Source organism: Equus asinus, unplaced genomic scaffold (assembly GCF_041296235.1).
Source record: "Equus asinus isolate D_3611 breed Donkey unplaced genomic scaffold, EquAss-T2T_v2 contig_585, whole genome shotgun sequence".
NCBI lineage: Eukaryota > Metazoa > Chordata > Mammalia > Perissodactyla > Equidae > Equus > Equus asinus.
Genome location: NW_027225277.1, coordinates 215,433 through 230,206, shown reverse-complemented (window position 1 = coordinate 230,206; position 14,774 = coordinate 215,433). Strand labels below are relative to the sequence as shown.

The 14,774-nt window shown below is 37.3% G+C and overlaps 1 protein-coding gene across 1 annotated transcript in view; it reads left to right on the top strand.

Moving 5' to 3' along the window:
• LOC139044085 (centromere-associated protein E-like) overlaps positions 1–14,774 on the top strand; it is a 79,525-nt gene that overhangs the window by 14,936 nt on the left and 49,815 nt on the right. The window contains exons 9-15 of the mRNA XM_070503658.1: positions 1,178–1,229; positions 2,752–2,839; positions 3,188–3,317; positions 4,397–4,516; positions 5,645–5,803; positions 13,405–13,552; positions 14,433–14,521. Coding sequence (XP_070359759.1) covers positions 1,178–1,229; positions 2,752–2,839; positions 3,188–3,317; positions 4,397–4,516; positions 5,645–5,803; positions 13,405–13,552; positions 14,433–14,521 — 786 coding nt within the window. The remainder of the gene's footprint in view (positions 1–1,177; positions 1,230–2,751; positions 2,840–3,187; positions 3,318–4,396; positions 4,517–5,644; positions 5,804–13,404; positions 13,553–14,432; positions 14,522–14,774) is intronic.

The window sequence follows — 14,774 nt, the reverse complement described above, 5'->3', positions numbered from 1 at the left end:
GTCAAGCATGTCACTCTTGTCAAAGCCGTCCAATGGCTTCCCATTGCATCCCAAAAACCCACTTCTGTACCCTATCTTGTCCCATCTCTCCTTCACCAACTCTGCCACACTGCCCTTTCCATTTCTTGAACACACCAAGCTCATTTCTGCTTTGTGACTGGTGTGCTGGTTGTTCTTTAATCTGGAGTATGGTTCCCTTGGTCTTTGCAGGGCTGGCTCCCTCTTCTCCGTCCTTCCAGATCTTAGCTGAATTGGGGGACTTCCCCTGCCATCCTGCCCAAAGAGCCTGTCCTGTCCTTTCCTCTTCCCACTTCTAACACTCTGTTTAAATTGTCTGTATTACGCTTAACATGCTATGTTTCTTATTTGTTTGTCTTTTTCTCTCCTCTCACTAACTTCCTCCTCCCCGAGTCCCACCCTGTGCAGAACATAAGCTGAGAGCAGGGTCCTCATTTGCCTGTTGCGCTGCCATATCCCTAGCACCTAACGTGCTGCCTGCAGCACGACAGGCAGTCAGTTCTTTCCAACAATATTTGTGAAATGGAAGAGAGGCCCATGGTTTTAAAGATGCTACAGTGTGGTCAGAGACGCAAATAACTAGCTCAACACAGTAAGTGCTATAATAACCAGTCATATCTATAAAGACCTCTGGGTACACCGTTGAAAGGTCAATTCATTCACGGTATAGGGAAGGAAGGATCAAGTTGACAAAGCTACACTGGGAAGGTGGCAGTTGCCTTTGGTCGTGAAGGAAGAGTAGGGGCAGACTAGAACATCAGAATCAGCGAAACACAGGGAATGGCAAAGGGTAGCTGTTCATGGTGTGGAGGGCATAGTCCGTAGTTCAGCCAGAGTTAAGAGTAACTGATGGACAGAAATGAGGCTAGAGCAACACAAGTGCCGGATTATAAAGAATCGTATTCACCATGGTAAGATTTCGAACTTTGTGTAGGAAAGTGAACCTATTCTGGCAGCATTATGGAGGAGGTATTATAAAGAAGGAACAAGATGTTGAGCTCAGTTTGACTCAGACAAGGGAAGGCTTAAATAGTGAGGTGAGAAACAAGGAAACAGATGGGGTGTTCAGATAAACCATGGGTTAAAAATGTTCTTCCAGTACTTTGGATTTTATTATTTCAAGTTACACTTCCTAAAGGTTTATTTTCATCTCCTGCAGAATTTGGTTGATCTTGCAGGCAGTGAAAGAGCTGCTCAAACAGGTGCTGAAGGTAATGAAAACTCATGAAATATTTTGGTCTGAAAGTCCTCCTGTTCTTTAACAGAGTAAAAGTGCCACCATGCATTTTAGAGACTAATAAAGTAATGATGATAATTTTGTGATAAAAGTCTTTAACAGAAAAAGCAGCTTCCTTATCTGGCTTATTATCTGCTTTGTGCTGCTGTAGCGTTAGTTAAAAAGATGAAACTCTGTCGTTGACAGGATTTATAGTTGGAAAGCTCCTGAGAGTCCCATGAACACCATAATCAGTAAGGAAATTCAGAAAAGTGGCAGGATACAAAATTAATCTATAGACATGAGCACCTCCTAACACAACAGCCGGTTGGAATATTTAATGTACGAAAAGACCCCCTTTGCAATAATGACTTAAAAGGCATAATACCTAGGAAGAAACTCAACAAAAATTGTATAAGACCAAAATAAGGAAAACATTAAAACAGACCTGAAAGAGGTAACCAAACACTGAGACAAATGAAAACGCATACTTAGATGGGAAGTTTCAGAACCATAAAGATGTCAGGCCTCTCTCTGTGTTAGTTTCCTGCAGCCTGACATAGAGACACTCAGCTGAGTGTGGCCTGTACCCACCACACCAGTGGATCCTCAGACCTGTGAACAAGAAATAAATGCCTGTTGCTTTAAGCTGGCTTGTTAAACAGCAGTATTCCAGCAATAGCTGAATAACGCACCTGTGCAATAACTGCTGTTCAGAAGGATTTGTTGCAGTATTTTTTGTGTACATGGCAGATTGAACACCTGCATGTCCCTCAGCAGGGTGCTAGGTAAATAAATTCTGATACATCCATACAATGGAATTCTATGCTGTAAAAAAGAGTGAAAAAGACCAATGTTTACCAATAAGATAGATGATATATTGCCAAGTGAAAAAAGCAAAGTGCAAAATAGTGTGTAAAGTATGTTACTATTTATGTAAAGAAGAAAGGGGAAAAATTAATACGTATGAACTTGTATTTCTAAAAATCTCTAGAAGAATAAACTAATAATAGTTCTTGGTTAGAGCGATAGGAACTGGTTGAAAGGAGAATAAAGTGAGAGAAACCTTTTTCAGTAGACTTCCGTTTAAGACATGTGAGCATATTAACAGTTTAAAAATAAGGACTTTTGGTTGTGAACCTCTAGGAACTAACTTGGTTGCACGTCATTAGTTGCCTGTATTGGAGGTTTGGAAAAATAGATTTGAATTGAGGAGTTCGAGGAGCTCTTTTAGGACGTGGTGCAGACATGGGCTTTCCTGCATTCTTATTCTTTTCTTAGTCGTCTTTTTCGAGCTGTTTCTCTTGGGTGAGAGCCTTTCTGCTTCACGTGATGGGTGGGAGGAAGGGAAGGGCGCCTGTCAGCAGTGGGAGGAAAGGTGGGCGCAGATCTAATTTGAAGCACAGACTGTAGCATCTGACCCTGCAATTTCTAATTTCTCCCATAAATTACTGATAAATAAGTTCATCATCTAGTACAGGGGCCAATTTGTTTTCTTATTTATTTAATAAATGCAGGTGTGCGACTCAAGGAAGGCTGTAATATAAATCGTAGCTTATTTATTTTGGGACAAGTGATCAAGAAACTTAGTGATGGACAAGTTGGGTAAGTTTGTCCCATTGTACATTTACCTATTAATGCTTACGTTTTTCATTAGGTTGAAAATTATGATATTTCAGTGACACTCAAATAAATGTACTGATACCCCTGTATGTTCAAAAGCTTCTGTGATTCTATGAGCATGCGTTGCTTCTTATATGTATGACCGTGACCTACTAAATTTACTTTATATTTTAAATATTTTCTAGTTAGTAGTTTTGCTCTGCCTCAAGTAACCAGTAAAGAATGAATTTTTTAAACTGTAGCAAATTTAAGGTTCTGCGTTAAAAATAAACCACTTTTGTTATATAAAAAGTTTTACTCTTTTTCTCCCCAAACTCATCTCTCACTAAGTGGTTTCATAAATTATCGAGATAGCAAATTAACACGAATTCTCCAGAATTCCTTGGGAGGAAATGCAAAAACACGCATTATCTGCACAATTACTCCAGTGTCTTTGGATGAAACCCTGACTACTCTCCAGGTGAGTTTGATTTTTATCTCGAATCAATATGGGGGAAATCATCTTTCAGAAGGAAAAATTAGCTACTAAAATTAGGTGTAATTTTTTGTAATTGACATAACATACCTGTTAAAATAAAATTGGTGTGTCTACTAAATAGCATTCCTTAATCTTCCCAAACTTCAATCATTCATATCCTGCCTCCCCAATTTTTGCCACATCCAACAATATTTTATTGAAATTGACTTGATTTTTTCTTAAATAACTCACTTTTTAAATTTAACTTATTATAAAAGGAAACTTTCTATCAGTCCCATAAATGAAAAACTGGTTATCACTTGGAACAAACAGAAGGTGACCCAAAAAATGGGTGTGCGTGTTTATAACAAAATAATTCTTAAGTTCCTGCTAACAAATTGTTGCCTGCCTTTGCTCTGAGCCTAAGGCCTGTATTTTCTGTTTTCAAAAGAAAAGAAGAATGAGAACTGTCAGTAGAATAGCTGTCTCAATGAAGGGTTCAGTGTTATTTAATGGGCACCCTCACGTACCCAGTTAAAGTTACTTTTGACACTCATGCTCTAAGAAACATCACTTTAAGTAGCTATTGAGCGCTGGATCAAGGTTCTGTCAGAGAAACAAAGGTAGGAGATAGCGTTCCTGGCTTCACAGAATTTATAGTCTTATAGTGAAGATAAGACCTGTCTTCCAGCGTGATTTCCTTGGATTAAAAGTTAAGTGGCTAATAAGTAGGACAGAGTTCAAAGGAAGGAGAGGTGCTTTTGACTGGAAGTGAAGCTTCAGCGCAGAGGGAGCATTTGCCCTGGACTTTGAGGAGTAGATGGATTCCAGTGAGCCAGGGTGTGTAGGCTCTCTGTTGGCATCTGTCTTCAAGATATTTCTCTGACCCTCCTGAAGACTAGTGGCAAAGGTAAGTTATGGACATTGTTACAGGGACGTAGAATGCTGTGTGTTCAGAAGCTGTAAGCCACCTGGGAAGCTTTTACTGATGTTTCTTTACAAAAGAAAATTACAAGAAACCTAAATATTAATTAAACTAATCTTTTGGTGTCAACGTTTAACACTCTTGTATTTTTTCCCAGTTTGCCAGCACTGCTAAATATATGAAGAATACTCCTTATGTCAATGAGGTGTCTAGTGATGAAGCTCTCCTGAAAAGATATAGAAAAGAAATAATGGATCTTAAAAAACAATTAGAGGAGGTATGTATGAACTGTGTATTTCAGTAAAGAATAGAGATGGATTTAGAATTGAGATCTGCCTACATGCCCAGAGACTCTTAAATCCTCAATATCTGAGTTCTACAATCTAAATTTAAAACAAGTAGTTTTTAACTAAGGAGAAATCAACCCGTAAAAACTTTACTATAAACTGCAAGATTTGGTTTCTTGAAATTATTTTAGATTTTGTTTTTCATTTCCAAAGGGCAAAATTTGAGATTTTCAAATGGGCCAAGTAGAGATACGTTTTTTTAAGAGATAAAAACTGTCACAAATACAGAGAATTAGGTTAAAAAGAGAGACGATGAATAGTGTTTAAAACTACTTTGTTTCATTTTACATTATCTTGAATTCCTCTTCTAGCCCTAAGATAGCAATCTAATAAGATAGCATAATTGCTTGTCATTACCATTTGTTTGTTTAAACCATCATGGTCCCCAGTCTGTAAAAAACTTACATTTTACTGATCTTTTTAAAAATGACCTAAAATGTCAAATGGCGGTCTTAGAAGGATCTCTCTTCCTTTGCTATAGGTATTCAAGTCTCTGCTTTATGATTTCTCTGCCTATTTATATATTTTTAGTCAATTAATAGAATTGCTTTAACAGCATTGATATAATCTTATACATGGCATATAGAATAGTGACATGAGGAGAAATGTATATTTTACCCTATTATAAGTTTGAGAAATTATTGATTATGGTAACTGCATATTGGTGTTCTGCAGGTAGGGCATATTTTATTTCAATAAAATTAAAATTCTCAGGCCAGCCCTGTGGCCTAGTGGTTAAGTTTGTTGCACTCCACTTTGGCAGCCCGGGTTCAGTTGCCATCCGCAGACCTACACCACTTGGCGGCCATGCTGTCCTGTTGTCCCATGTACAAAATGGAGGAAGATAGGCACAGATGTTAGCTCAGGGCAAATCCCTTTCAAGCAGAAAGAGAAAGATAGGTACAGATGTTAGCTCAAGGTGAATCTTCCTCAGCAAAAAAAAAAGAAAAGAAAAATTCTCAAAACTCACATACAAATTTATATTTTTTTAAACTATACTTTCAAGGTTTTAAAACCTACCTACATTTATTAATGTAACCCAATATTACATTCTTTAGGTTTCTTTAGAGACTCGGGCCCAGGCAATGGAAAAAGACCAATTGGCCCAACTTTTGGAAGAAAAAGATTTGCTTCAAAAAGTGCAGATTGAGAAAATTCAAAACTTAACACGAATGCTAGTGACCTCTTCTTCCCTCACATCACAACAGGAATTAAAAGTAAAATTTAAAAGACAACAGCTTCTTTTCTTCTTCTTTTTTATTATTGTTTTTTTTAATTGCAGTAACTTTGGTTTATAACAGTATATAAATTTCAGGTGTATATCGTTATATTTCAATTCCTATGTAGATTATATCATGCTGACCACCAAAAGACTAATTACCATCACCACACATGTGCCTAATCATGCCTTTCAACCTCTTCTCTCCCCCTTTCCCCTCTGGTAACCACCAATCCAATCTCTGTTGCTATGGGATTGTCTTTTGTTGTTTTTATCTTCTATTTGTGAGTGAGATCATACAATGTTTGACTTTCTCCCTCTGACTTTTTACTCTCAGCAGCAATACCCTCAAGGTCCATCCTTGTTGTCACAATTAGCCAGATTTCATCCTTTTTTATGGCTGAGTAGTATTCCCTTGTGTATATATACCACATCTTCTTCATCCATTCATCCCTTGACGGGCACCTAAGTTGCTTCCAAGTCTTGGCTATTGTGAATAAGCCTACAGTGAACATAGGAGTGCATGTATCTTTACGCATTCACGTTTTGACGTTCTTTGGATAAATACCCAAGAGTGGAATAGCTGGATCATATGGTAGGTCTAGTCTTAATTTTTTGAGCCATCTCCATACTGTTTTCCATAGTGACTGCACCAGTTTGCACTCCCACCAGCAGTGTATGAGGGTTCCCTTCTCTCTACATCCTCTCCAACACTTATTGTTTCCAGTCTTGTTAATTATAGCCATTCTGACAAGAGTGAGGTGATATCTCATTATAGCTTTGATTTGCATTTCTCTGATAGTGATGTTGAACATCTTTTCATGTGCCTGTTGGCCATCCGTATATCTTCTTTGGAGAAATCTCCATTCAGATCTTTTGCACATTTTTGAACTGGGTTTTTGGTTTTTTTGTTGTTGAGATGTATGAGTTCTTTGTATATTTTGGATATTCACCCCTTTTTTGATATATGGTTTACAAACATCTTCTCCCAATTGTTAGGCTGTCTTTTCCTTTTCTTGATGGCTTCCTTTGCTGTGCAGAAGCTTTTTAGTTTGATGTAGTCCCATTTGTTTATTTTTTATATTGTTTCTCTTGCCCAGTCAGGCATGGTATTTGAAAATATGCTGCTAAGACCGATGTCAAAGAGTGTACTGCCTATGTTTTCTACTAGAAGTTTCGTGGTTTCAGGTCTTATATTCAAGTCTTAAATCCATTTTGAGTTGATTTTTGTGCATGGTGTAAGGTAATGGTCTACTTTCATTCTTGGGCATGTGGCTGTCCAGGTTTCCCAACACCATTTATTGAAGAGACTCTACTTTCTCCATTGTATGCTCTTGGCTCCCCTGTCAAAAATTAGCTGTCCATAGATGTGTGGGTTGATTTCTGGACTCCTGGACTCTGGATTCTGTTCCATTGATCTGTGTGTCTGTTTTTATGCCATACCATGCTGTTTTGGTTACTATAGCTTTGTAGTATATTTTGAAATCAGGGAGTGTGACGCCTCCAGCTTTGTTCTTTTTTCTCAGGGTTCCTTTGGCTATTCTGCGTCTTTTGTTGTTCCATATAAATTGTAGGATTCTTTGTTCTATTTCTGTGAAAAATGTTGTTGGAAATTTGATTGGGATTGCACTGAATCTGTAGATTACTTTAGGAAGTATGGACATTTTAACTATGTTTATTCTTCCAATCCAAGAGCATGGAATAGCCTTCCATTTCTTTACATCTTCTTCAATTTCTTTCAACAATGTTTTATAGTTTTCAGTGTACAAACCTTTCACCTCCTTGGTTAAGTTTATTCCTAGATATTTTATTCTTTTTTGTTGCAACTGTAAATGGGATTATATTCTTAATTTCTCTTTCTGCCACTTCCTTGTTAGTGTATAGAAACGCAACTGATTTTTGTATGTTGATTTTGCATCCTGAAACTTTGCCGTATTTGTTTATTAGTTCGAGAAGTTTTTGGTGGGTTCTTAAGGGTCTTCTATATATAAAATCATGTCATCTGCAGCTAGTGACAGTTTCACTTCTTCCTTTCCAATCTGACCGCTGTTTATTTCGTTTTCTTTCCTGATTGCTCTGGCTAGGACTTCCAATACTATGTTAAATAAGAGTGGTGACAGTGGGCATCCTTGTCTGGTTTCTGTTCTTAGAGGGATAGCTTTCAGTTTTTCTCCATTGAGAATGATATTAGCTGTGGGTTTGTCATATATCAGCTTTATTATGTTGAGGTACTTTCCTTCTATACCCAATTTATTTAGAGTTTTTATCATAAATGGATGCTATATCTTGTCAAACGCTGTCTCTGCATCTATTGAGATGATCATGGGATTTTTATTTTTCATTTTTGTTAATGTGGTGTATCACGTTAATAGATTTGCAGATGTTGAACCATCCCTGCATCCCTGGAATAAATCCCACTTGATCATGGTGTATGAAATTTTTAATGTATTGTTGTAGTTGATTTGCTAGTATTTTGTTGAGGATTTTTGCATCGATGTTCATCAGTGATATGAGCCTGTAATTTTCTTCTTTTGTGTTGTCCTTGTCTGCTTTTGGTATCAGGATGATGTTGACTTCGTAAAATGAATTTGGAAGCTTCCTCTCTTCTTCAATTTTTTGGAAGAGTTTGAGAAGGATAGGATTAAGTCTTTGAATGTTTGGTATAATTCACCAGGGAAGCCGTCTGGTCCTGGACTTTTATCTTTTGGGAGGTTTTTGATAACTGTTTCAATCTCCTTACTGGTGATCGGTCTATTCACATTCTCTACTTCTTCTTGATTCAGTTTTGGAAGGTTGTATTAGTCTAAGAATTTATCTATTTCTTCTAGATTATCCAGTTTGTTAGCGTATAGCTTTTCATAGTATTCTTTTATAATCTTTTGTATTTCTGAGGTATCTGTTGTAATTTCTCCTCTTTGATTTCTGATTTTATTTATCTGAGCCTTCTCTTTTTTTCTTGGTGAGTCTAGCTAAAGGTTCGTCGATGTTGTTTATCTTTTCAAAGAATCAGCGCTGAGTTTCATTGATTTTTTTTCCTGGTTTTTTTTAGTCTCTATTTCATTTATTTCTGCTCTGATTTTTATTACTTCCTTCCTTCTACTGATTTTGGGCTTTGTTCTTCTTTTTCCAGTTCCTTTAGGTGCACTGTTAGACTGTTTATTTGGGATTTTTCTTCTTTGTTGAGGTAGGCCTGTATTGATATAAACTTCCCTCTTAAAACCGCTTTTGCTGTATCACATAGACTTTGGCCTGTCGTAGTTTCATTTTCATTTGTCTCCAGATATTCTTGATTTCTCATTTGATTTCTTCTTTGACTCAATTGTTGTTCAATAGCATTTTGTTTAAGCTCCATCCATTTGTGGCTTTTCTGATTTTCTTCCTGTAGTTGATTTCTAGTTTCATACCATTGTGGTCAGAAAAGATGCTGGGTATTTTTTCAGTCTTCTTAAATTTATTGAGACTTGTTTTGTGGTCTAATATGTGATCTGTCCTGGAGAATGTTCCATGTCCGTTTGAAAAGAATGTGTATTCTGCAGGTTTGGGATGGAATGTTCTATACATGTGTACTAAGTCCATCTGGTCTAATATGTCATTTAAGGCCAACGTTTCCTTATTGATCTTTTGTTTTGATGATCTCTCCTTTGGTGTAAGTGGATTGTTAAAGTCCTCTACTATTATTGTGTTGCTATTTCTCCTTTTATGTCTGTTAATAATTGCTTTATATGTCGAGGTGCTGTTATGTTGGGTGCATAGATATTTGTAAATGTTAAATATTCTTGTTGGATCATTCCCTTTATCATTATGTAGTGCCCTTTGTCTGTTGTTACAGTTTTTATTTTAAAGTCTATGTTTTCTGATATGAATATTGCTACCTCAGCTTTCTTTTCATTGCCATTTTCATGGAGTATCTTTTTCCATTCCTTCTCTTTCAGTTTGTGAGTGTCTTTAAGTCTGAAATGCATCTCTTGTATGCAGCACATATATGGGTCTTATTTTTTTTATGAAAGATGACAGCTTAAACTTGATATATAGGGAATAGAATTGGTATTCTTATATGCTTATTATATAGCTATGTGTTTCTTATCCTTTGATACAGTATATTTTAGGAAAGAACCTTTTGTGTATTTGCCTATACCTCAACAACACCTAGAACGTTCATTAAAAATACTTAACCCTGATTCCCATATGAAGAGATCCTAATTCAGAAAGTCTGGGATGTAGTCAAGGAATCTATTTGCACTATACTTCTTATGAAATTCTAATGAAATTGATTAGGTGATTGGAAACCACAGGTGTCTAGAGTATGTGGTAATATTTTCTATTTAATGAAACAGAAATAGTAATCTCAGGAAAATTTATCTAGACTATAAATCAACATAGTAATCAAAATTCTGGCTTCCAGTCTGTGTGCTTTTGTTTTTACCAGAGTAGGGGTTTATTTATCCAGCAGATGTTTTGGGGAGTGATAGTGTCATGGTTAAGAGAATGGCCTCTGGAGCTGGACTTTCTGGATTTGAATCCCAGTTCTGTCAATTCCTAACTCTCGACCTTGGGCCCTTTCTTAAATACTTTTTGCTGCAGTTTCCTTATCTGTGAGAAAGCTTGATCCTCACCTCATAGGACTGATGTGACAATTAAGTGAAGTGATATATAGAATGTGCTTAACACTATACTCTCCATACAGCAAATCCTCAATAAGTGTATGCTGTTAAGATTATTATTAATAGACGCTACCTTTAAGTCCACCATACCAGGTAAATGGAAGGCATCAAAACCATCTGTTGGCTCAGCCATGAGTAGGAAACAGCCCAAGGAAAGGGGTAGGGAAAAGTATGCCGGTTAGACATCTACATGTACAAAAGCTTGGAGTCGTGAGAAAACATATTTCTTGGACTTAAAATATTCTGGTGGCAGGGGCATTTAAACCACATTGTAGGATTCGAACATTGCATTATGCTAAGGATATGGGAAAGCCTTGTAGGTAACATGATTGGAATTGCTGTTTAGAAAGATGTGGCTACTGTGTACCTACAATTGATTGGGCCTCCACAAGGCTTGTGGCTCTGGAGATGGAAAAAAATGGGTAAATTGGAGAGCTATTTGGGAGACAGACTCGACAGAACTTTGTGATTGTTTCAACATGGGGACATGGAAAGGGAGAAGGAAGCATCTAGAATGACATGCACACATTACTGGGCTTGCTGGATAGCTGGTAGCAGTATTTGTTGAGTTAAGGAACATTGAGTGAAGAGCAGTGGAGCTGTCCAGTGTTTTATTTGGGTCAGCTCTAGTTTAAGGTGTCAGGCAGTTGAAAATGCAAATATATGAAAATCAAGTGAAAGATCTGGGATGGAGATATCAATTTGGGCATTAACTACTGCAAATCCAAATTAAAGTCGTGAGAATGGATGAGCTTGCTCTGGGAGCATGTTGAGAATGAAAAGAACAGAGGGCCAAAGATAAGATCCTCCCAAACAACTTTTTAGGTAAAAGCAAAACAGAGGAATGCCTAAAGGAGCCCAGGTTTAGCTCTAGAGTTAAGAAAGAAACCAGGTGAACGTGGTAAACTAAAAGAAGAGAATGTTGCATAGAGAGGTCACATTCTATGTCAGTGATGTCACGTTCTGCTGAGAAGTTAAATAAGACAAATATAGACTAAAACTTTTTGGATTTAGAAACAAGAAGCTCCTTTGCAAAAACAATTTGAGTTATGTATTGGGAATGAAAGCCACCTTGCAGTAGGCTGAGATGGCCCAAAGGCGTAGGATCTTGAATACAGTAGAAGGGTCTGGCCTTAGATAGAAGGAGAAACACTCCTTCATTATAACAAGGACAGAGGAAAAGGGTAGGAATCAATGCAAGTAATGCTTTTGTAAGTTTAGGCTTGTATTTTCTTTGTGAAATAGGAGGTTTAATTTTTCTTCTGTGGTGGCTGGAGATGGTAGAGACACAGTTTGTAGACCTGCTAAGGGTTTGAAATAGTCTCGCCTTTGTAGGGAATGGAAAAGAAAGCCAACGAGGGGGCAAGGAGTCTTGCCAGGCAGCCTTAAGGGCCCAGGTGATGTTGGTAGCCAGTCTTCTGGCTGTCCACACAGTGTTCAGGAGGCTAATAAAAGCTCAGATGGCAGTGTAATTCATCTGAGTGTACATTGTGATAGGATAGGTGTGGGGAACACAGAATGGGTCTAATAGTTTGAGACCATTGACCCAAAAATGTGATTGAACTGGTGATCTATAGAATCTAAGATGATGGGATGAGAGCCCAAAGGTAGCTGGCAGAAAGAAAACAGTGGATCAAGAGACTAGATGTCCCTCTTAAGCTAACTAGCTATAATGGGATTAACTGAATCACTGGGGTGGAAGGAGTTCTAGGTTTATGAGTTTCAGATGACAGGGTCCAGTGGCTTTGGGAGCGAATGGAGTTGAGCTGAAGGTCATGGGAATCAAGGATTTATATATGAATGTGCTTTTGCAGAGCAGGCTGTGGAAAGGGCTGGCCATTTCAAGCAGAAGCCATATATTCTGGGGACAACAGATAATCTTGACAGGCAACGCAGTGGAATGGGTGGTGGATAAGGTCTGAAGTTACAAGCATGGGCTCAGCCACCAATTGGCTGTATGACTGTACACAACTCATGTAAACTTTTTGGACACTCAGGCATCTATAAAGTGGATGTAGTAAGAGAGGATTGTTGAGAGGATCAAAAAAGATGAGATAATGCTTGTTCTAGTAAAGGGACAAGAGAGGAATATACCTGTAAAATATGGAAAAACACTTAGGCGGTGGTCAGAGAAAGAGAAAGCAGTAAAGCCAAGTGAGTGATGAGGACAGCTAGCTGGGTGGGACAAGAACCAGGAGACAGAGGTATCCCAGGAGGGATGAGGAAGAAGTAGAGAGACGAGGAAGAAGAGAACATAGAAACTAAAAGAAAATGTTGGCTAGAGAGAAGGAAGGAGTGAAGGGTTTGTTTTTGAAAAAATCAAAAGCAGAAAACAGAGGCTTGAGCATTCTTAAAGCCCAGTGGAAGAAGGTAGTGAAGACGACAGATGAACAGATACCTGAGGGAACAGAGTCCCAAGGGAGAACGGAAGGAACAAGATTAGGAGCGCTGGTTGGATCGTGAGCTTTATAAACTGGCAAAGAATTGGCATGGGAATGGCCCTGTGGAAGATTTACTTGCTGAGGGAAGTTCAAATGGGCTGCCTGTCTGTTCCTTCCCAGTTAAGGCTGGGTTCCCAGAAGTGCTTTTGGTCACTATGTTGGTGGCTGTGCTGTCTTCTGTAACACCAGATTACTTGAAGGATTGATACTTAACTAATTCCTTTCAGTAAATTTGCAGAAATTCTTGTAAGTAAGCCTTCAAATACAAAATGAAATTTAAATAATAGTTTCATCAAATTTATTATGAAGTTAACACTAATTTGAAAAGTTTGAATATGTTTTCTTATCTCAGGATGTCCTTAGACTGATAAGATATTAAACTAGGCTGAATAAGAATTCTACCAAGTCAATGGTTGTTAAAAATGGAAACTAGTTCCCTTGTTTTATGATGTTTGAGCCAGATGTGTGTGAGGTAATTTTGATTTCTTCTTCTTTAGGCTAAAAAAAAACGAGGAGTCACTTGGTGTGTTGGCAAAATTAACAAAATGAAGGATTCAAACTATGTAAATGAGTTTAATGTACCAGAGAATGTAACAACAAAGACACATAAGTCTGCTCTAACTTTAGGAGGAGAAATTGATGAATGTGAGTTCTTCTTCAACTACTTTTAATTATAAAAGTATCCCTATAAAGAGAGACTTTATTTATAACTCAGTTAATGTGATAAACACAGTTAAATAAAATGTATGTATTTTAGATGTGATTACGATGATAAAAATAAGTAATTTTAAGAAAGTGAACATTGATGAAGTTCTCTATTTTTTCCAGATCTCTTAAGAATGATGTGCTGTAGTTGAAACATTTGAGACAGATATTTTTATTTTTTGTTTTTGTTTTAATCACTGCTCATTAAGTTAGTACCCATATAATGTCTGGCTTAAACTTTGCTAATCTTGAAAGGGTAGCATTTACACAGGAATCTGTTGCAAAGTTTGTCTCTAACATTATAAGTATTTTTTAGGGGCATTTAAAAATCTGCTTACAATGATTAAATCTCAAATTTAGAATTTGTCCTTTTAACCTATACAGTCGCACGTTGATTAATGATGGGACGTGTTCTGAGAAGTGCATCTTTAGGCAATTTTGTTGTTGTGTGAACATCACAGAGTGCACTTACACAAACCTAGGTGGTACAGCCTGCTACACACCTGGGCTCTGTGGTACTAATCTTGTGGGACGCCTGTTGTATATGCAGTCCGTCCTTGACTGAAACGTCCTTATGCCGTGCATGAATGTGTTGTACTAAGGATCCTACATTTTATCACTAATTCTAACCAGTGATCTTAATTCGCACGAGTATATAAATGATCACATCTGTTTATATATTCTTGGCATTCATACTGTGAGCACATATTAACTAATTTGAGCTTATTACCTCAGATCAGAATTTTTTTAATCTTTAATTTGAGTTTTAGGAAACTTAATAACATGTTTATGGATAAATTTCTTTTCCCCCTAATTATAGCTCTCTATTCAGAGTCTGATATTTTCAGTAACACTCTTGATACATTAACTGAGACAGAGTGGAATCCAGCAACAAAACTACTAAGTCAGGTAACTTAAATGTATTTTACAGAACATTATCCTTTTACTCTTCTTTAAATTCATTTGTTATTGATGTTTGCTGTTGTGGCACATGTCTAGCTCTGACTGTTTCAGTAGTAGTTGAGGTTCTTATTAAGGCTTCCCCAACTTGTTACACTCCTCGTTGGTAACTGTGGCATACAGAGAGAGGCTAAACATTTCCTAAAGTATGGTAATAGGTAAACCTTTGCTTCTAGTTTTTACCAGCAGATCTTGGTATCTA